General features: G+C 39.1%; 1 protein-coding gene across 1 annotated transcript; it reads right to left on the bottom strand.

Annotated features, from left to right (window-relative positions):
* Positions 1–378: 378 nt before the first annotated feature.
* On the bottom strand, positions 379–6,816 carry LOC117339801 (biorientation of chromosomes in cell division protein 1-like). Its single transcript, XM_033901512.1, has 4 exons — positions 6,573–6,816; positions 4,570–4,694; positions 1,891–2,099; positions 379–383 (listed from the first exon to the last, which is right to left on the bottom strand). The coding sequence occupies exons 1-4, from the start codon at positions 6,702–6,704 to the stop codon at positions 379–381; spliced, it is 471 nt and encodes a 156-aa protein (XP_033757403.1). The 5' UTR covers positions 6,705–6,816.
* Between the last annotated feature and the right edge of the window lie 339 nt (positions 6,817–7,155).

Genomic DNA, 7,155 nt, shown 5'->3' on the forward strand with positions numbered 1-7,155 from the left:
AAATAAAGACGGACCTGGTGATTTTATATTGTTTTCAGACGAGCATTGTCAAAAACTTCCAAGGCTTGTATTAACATTTGCAAGTCCGTCAAGATATATGTTTGAAATCACGTAACCGGGTTACAAAATTTATTTATCTATCTATCTATCTACTTATTCGTTTATTTATTTATTAACTTATATTCTTTCTCTCTTTTTTCTTTTTCTCTCTGTCTTTTTTCCTTGTTCTTTTCTTTTATAAATTAATTATGATAGATGGATTCCATGAGAAAGGGTGAAAGTATTTCCAAGGGTAGACCAGTGTATAGGTTTGTGTGTTCGACAGACAGATATACACCTAAAACAATTCAAATGAAAAGGTGAACGACCAACACGGAATCAAACTGTAATACAAAATAACATGTATCGGTCACAACTCATCCTACAGCTTCATGCACACTGGAGAATGGTTAAAAAAGGGAAAAAATACAAAATAGCCAGAGACAAATGAGCCAATCAAAAATACCAATCTGGACATACATGTAATTCAAAAGCATGTTAACAATGTCACTTTACACACATCTCAGTGTAACTCTGCTATAGTGTTGTCAAGAAACCCTCAATAAAACCACATCTGTACTACTGACCAGGAAGAGGGACGTGATATCTGTATGTCAGTACTACTGACCAGGGGGAGGGACGTGATATCTGTACTACTGACCAGGGGGAGGGACGTGATATCTGAATGTCTGTACTACTGACCAGGGGGAGGAACGAGATATCTGTATGTCTGTACTACTGACCAGGGGGAGGGACGTGATATCTGTATTACTGACCAGGGGTAGGGACGTGATATCTGTATGTCTGTACTACTGACCAGGGGGAGGGACGTGATATCTGTACTACTGACCAGGGGGAGGGACGAGATATCTGTATGTCTGTACTACTGACCAGGGGGAGGGACGTGATATCTGTATTACTGACCAGGGGTAGGGACCTGATATCTGTATGTCTGTACTACTGACCAGGGGGAGGGACGTGATATCTGTACTACTGACCAGGGGTAGGGACGTGATATCTGTATGTCTGTACTAGTACTACTGACCAGGGGGAGGGACGTGATATCTGTACTACTGACCAGGGGTAGGGACGTGATATCTGTATTTCTGTACTACTGACCAGGGGGAGGGATGTAATATCTGTACTAATGACCAGGGGGAGGGACCTGATATCTGTATGTGTTGTGTATACTACTGACCAGGGGAAGGGACGTGATATCTGTACTACTGACCAGGGGTAGGGACGTGATATCTGTATGTCTGTACTACTGACCAGGGGTAGGGACGTGATATCTGTATGTCTGTACTACTGACCAGGGGGAGGGACGTGACATCTGTACTACTGAACAGGGGGAGGGACGTGATATCTGTATGTCTGTACTACTGACCAGGGGGAGGGACGTGATATCTGTACTACTGACCAGGGGGAGTGACGTGATATCTGTATGTCTGTACTTCTGACCAGGGGGAGGGATGTGATATCTGAGTAGTATAGGTGTCCACCTGTATGTCAGTACTACTGACCAGGGGGAGGGATGTGACATCTGTATGTCAGTACTTACCAGGGGGAGGGACGTGATATCTGTATGTCTGTACTACTGACCAGGGGGAGGGACGTGATATCTGTACTACTGACCAGGTGGAGGGACGCGATATCAGTATGTCTGTACTACTGACCGGGGTAGGGACGTGATATCAGTATGTCTGTACTACTGACCAGGGGAAGGGACGTGATATCTGTATGTCTATTCTACTTACCTGGGGGAGGGACGTGACATCTGTATGTCTGTATTACATGTACTTACCTGGGGGAGGGACGTGACATCTGTATGTCTGTATTACATGTACTTACCTGGGGGAGGAACACTCAGGCTCATTAGACTTTGTAAATTCTGTTTCTGCTGATTTTTCTTAAATTCCATTCGTTCTTTCCTCTTGTCAGGATCAATGTTGAGGTGCTGACATGCCACCTCGTCAATCTTTGGTTTGATCACATGAAAGATCTTAGGATTAACCACCTGTTCTATCACTCTTTCCACACCAGTAGCCAGCATTCCTGACCTGTAACATACACAACAAACATCTGAATATACTTCTGAGAGTGAAAGAGTAGAACAGATCATTAATGTATCATTAAAAGGTAAGCTAGCTATATAGGTAGTCAGTCCCGATAGATTTTAAATAAAAGTCAGTCCCAATAGATTTGATATAGCTAGTCAGTCCCAATAGATTTGATATAGCTAGTCAGTCTCAATGGATTTGATATAGCTAGTCAGTCCCAATAGATTTGATATAGCTAGTCAGTCTCAATGGATTTGATATAGCTAGTCAGTACCAATAGATTTTTTATATAGCTAGTCAGTCCCAATAGATTTGATATAGCTAGTCAGTACCAATGGATTTGATATAGCTAGTCAGTACCAATAGATTTGATATAGCAGTCAGTCCCAATAGATTTGATATAGCTAGTCAGTCCCGATAGATTTGATATAGCCAGTCAGTCTCAATAGATTTGATATAGCTAATCAGTCCCAATAGATTTGATATAGCAGTCAGTCCCAATAGATTTGATATAGCTAATCAGTCCCAATAGATTTTATATAGCTAATCAGTCCCAATAGATTTTATACAGCTAATCAGTCCCAATAGATTTGATATAGCAGTCAGTCCCAATAGATTTGATATAGCTAGTCAGTCTCAATGGATTTGATATAGCTAGTCAGTCTCAATGGATTTGATATAGCTAGTCAGTCCCAATAGATTTGATATAGCTAGTCAGTCTCAATGGATTTGATATAGCTAATCAGTACCAATAGATTTGATATTATAGCTAGTCAGTACCAATAGATTTGATATAGCCAGTCAGTCTCAATGGATTTGATATAGCTAATCAGTCCCAATAGATTTGATATAGCTAGTCAGTCCCAATAAATTTGATATAGCTAGTCAGTCAGTACCAATAGATTTGATATAGCTAGTCAGTACCAATAGATTTGATATAGCCAGTCAGTCTCAATGGATTTGATATAGCTAATCAGTCCCAATAGATTTGATATAGCTAGTCAGTCCCAATAAATTTGATATAGCTAGTCAGTCAGTACCAATAGATTTGATATAGCTAGTCAGTACCAATAGATTTGATATAGCCAGTCAGTCCCAATAGATTTTATATAGCTAGTCAGTCCCAATAGATTTGATATAGCTAGTCAGTCTCAATGGATTTGATATAGCTAATCAGTACCAATAGATTTGATATTATAGCTAGTCAGTACCAATAGATTTGATATAGCCAGTCAGTCTCAATGGATTTGATATAGCTAATCAGTCCCAATAGATTTGATATAGCTAGTCAGTCCCAATAAATTTGATATAGCTAGTCAGTCAGTACCAATAGATTTGATATAGCTAGTCAGTACCAATAGATTTGATATAGCCAGTCAGTCTCAATGGATTTGATATAGCTAATCAGTCCCAATAGATTTGATATAGCTAGTCAGTCCCAATAAATTTGATATAGCTAGTCAGTCAGTACCAATAGATTTGATATAGCTAGTCAGTACCAATAGATTTGATATAGCCAGTCAGTCCCAATAGATTTTATATAGCTAGTCAGTCTCAATGGATTTGATATAGCTAGTCAGTCCCAATAGATTTTATATAGCTAATCAGTCCCAATAGATTTGATATAGCAGTCAGTCTCAATAGATTTGATATAGCTAGTCAGTCCCAATGGATTTGATATAGCTAGTCAGTCCCAATAGATTTTATATAGCTAATCAGTCCCAATAGATTTTATATAGCAGTCAGTCTCAATAGATTTGATATAGCTAGTCAGTCTCAATAGATTTGATATAGCTAGTCAGTCTCAATGGATTTGATATAGCTAGTCAGTCTCAATGGATTTGATATAGCTAGTCAGTCCCAATAGATTTGATATAGCTAGTCAGTCCCATGGACATATTACACCGTAGTCTTTGTGACTTTGTCACAGCGGAGACAAAATATTCACAGGGTTGGTTCATGTTTTATCTTTAAATGTTTATTACATACTTTACTTGTAAATTGTTTATTCAACAGAGCAGATTTGACAGAAATTAGATGAAGATAAACCCATAGGGGATTAGGAGGTTTACCTTTAAAAAGTTTTATATTCATAAACAAAAACAGAGGCTTTGATACACAATGGATGAGGAATGATGCTAGACAAAAAGGTGATATAAATAGTTCACCATAAGACTTCGGCTCGAGTGACCTAACAAAAGTCCATACACTTATCATAATTAGGTATATATCAGAGAAATCCCCATCTTACCCAAGTATACAATTCTGCACTTTCATGCTAGACACAGAAGTATAGAAAGTTTCATAAATGTAAGTGACAATTTGATCCAAACTCTTTTATGGCAGCAACAATCTGATTAAAATCAGCTGTCATGTTATACAGCTTAGTTTGCTATGTAGAGAATATGTTCCAAGAAGAGAAAACAAAGCCATATTAACAGCTTAACAGACAATTGACATGGATAATTACTGGTTGATCTGGCGTCGCAAGCTGTCCCTGAGATGGTTCTTGTTGAGGTTTGGACTCCATACTTGGCGTGTCAAGAAGCGTGATACGTAGCCCTCTACCCTTTGTCGCAGATTCTGGAAGGCAGGCTGAAAAAAACAAAAATTTTTTTTGAAACTTCTAGCAAATTTATCAATTCAAAAAATAAAATGTGCAACTTCCGACCCTGAACATCAGTCCCCTTATGGTCAGTAAGGGCTGATATGTGTGTATACCATCAAACAGCCATCCAATACTGATAATTCTAACTAAGTTAAAATTCATTCCGATGGTTAGTCAACAAATGAGAGTCAAAAATGTGATTTCCCTATATAAACCATATTGACTTTTACTCCCTTATATATAAGCTTCCCGGGAGGAAATATCAGACCCAGGGTCATGAAATTCACAAATTTGGTGAAGCAACTCAAAACCCATGTATTAACAGACCTCGATTGATGGAACTCCAGAAGAACTTTGAAAAGTGTTTTCAAAGGCGATGGCATCTTGGATTTTCGTGTGACCAAAAAATAACAGTACTTGGTAAAGACCATGAAAATTTCAGGCAAGGTTGAGCTAAATCCCAGCTGGGGAGCTACTGTACATTATGCAATGATAAAAACAGCACATTGAGCTAAATCCCAGCTGGGGAGCTACTGTACATTATGCAATGATAAAAATAGCATATTTTCCAAACATAAATGGTAGTTATCTCCCTTGATAAACACAAATTAGAGCCATTAATTGTAAAAGGTTAGTATTCTGTACACGTGTACTGCCATTCTAGGCAATGACTGTTGTATGCACCCTTCATATTAAAGTACCTATTATTCTTATTCTACATATGTAACATCAAAATCAAGCAGAATTACAGATATGATATGAACTACAGTACATTTTTACAAGACCATGAATATATATAACAACCAAGGTATGGCTGATATGAAGATCCCAGTACCTGAAAACAGGTTGAATCAGGTTTGATGAGAGCAAAGGTTAAAAAATTGTACCCGACCATGGCATGGGTACCCATCAAAATACTTGAACTCTCATGATCAACCTCCATTAGTACCAAAGGTCAAAAATGGAGAAAAAAATACAATATCCCAGTCATTTACTCTGTTTTCACTTACCAGAGATATACTTTATCAAGCTATCTGTAATATGTGTAGCAGGCCGGGTTTTAATTGTAAATGCTGTACATAGTTGTATGGTCGCCTTCTAGCTTCCGGCTAGGGGGAATTTCCCTTTAGCTCAGTTGGTAGAGCGGCGGACCAGTAAGCCGAGGGTTGCGGGTTCGTTCCCGGCTGGCTGCACACTACTACTCCTTGAACTTTTACATTGGTGCCGCAGACCACTCCAAGTGAAAGCAAGAGGCTTCATTGGAGATAGAACCTGGGTTGGTGTGTTCGGGGGCAAACACGTTTGAAGGAGCTCGAGGGAGTAGTGTAGCAGGCCGGGTTTTAATTGGTGGACTGTACATAGTTGTATGGTCGCCTAGGGGGAATTTCCCTTTAGCTCAGTCGGTAGAGCGGTGGACCAGTAATATAAGCTGAGGGTCGTGGGCTAGATGCCGGCTGGCTGCACACTACTACTCCTTGAACTTTTACATATGTTTAAATGCAACGAAATGTTTATGTTTTTACATAAACAAAATATATGTAACAGGAGGGAGTAGTGAAACATGTGTAAATAACTATTTTTGATGAGCTTCAGGCCCAGCATCGTTGCAGTTTTGGTACTTGCATCCATTTTTTCCATGTTCCGATGGTAGGACAGGAAACTTTACAATTTCTTTATCAGAAAATCTCACTTTCTTTCGTCTGCCTCTTACTGTCTCAAGTCAAACTCATTGAATTGGTTTATAATCTTTTGAACTTTCAATGATATATTGCTGAAACAATTATGGTTTTAAGTATCTAATGTTAACAACTTTAAAATCTACCAGAGAAACAATATATCTGTAGCAATCACTGTACTACGAATACCTTTGTGTCAACATCGGCAAGACAGTCTCTGCGAAACTGGTCGAAGAGTCCTTCTGATTTCAGCTTATCGAGGATGTCGCGCACGACCTTTGGATCAGCTTCTGTGTCCTTTCCTGTCGTCGTCGTTGACATTGTGAAAGAGTGGATTCAAGCCTGTACTGTTCAGTTCTTGTAATGAACAGTTATTGCGAGAAAGACACTCATATTAGTATGAGACTCTCTCATGCCAAAGTAGTGGACGCCATTTTGGTTCCGGTTTACAATTTAGGCGCGTTCGATATAAAGGGGTAAATTTGATTCACGCGCGCCGAATATTAGACGCCCACAGCCTTAGACCAAGGCCGTTTTCGTTTTTGCGGTCCAAACGGTTGGATGGACAACTTGGACCGGTGTTGTTCGTTTTTGAAATAAAGACGGACCTGGTGATTTTATATTGTTTTCAGACGAGCATTGACAAAAACTTCCAAGGCCTGTATTAACATTCGCAGGTCCGTCAAGATATATGTTTGAAATCGAACAGGGCCCCGTTTCACGTAACCGGGTTACAAAAGCTATTTATTTATCTATCTATCTATCTACTTAT

The sequence above is a fragment of the Pecten maximus genome, chromosome 12 (assembly GCF_902652985.1).
Source record: "Pecten maximus chromosome 12, xPecMax1.1, whole genome shotgun sequence".
Taxonomy (NCBI): domain Eukaryota; kingdom Metazoa; phylum Mollusca; class Bivalvia; order Pectinida; family Pectinidae; genus Pecten; species Pecten maximus.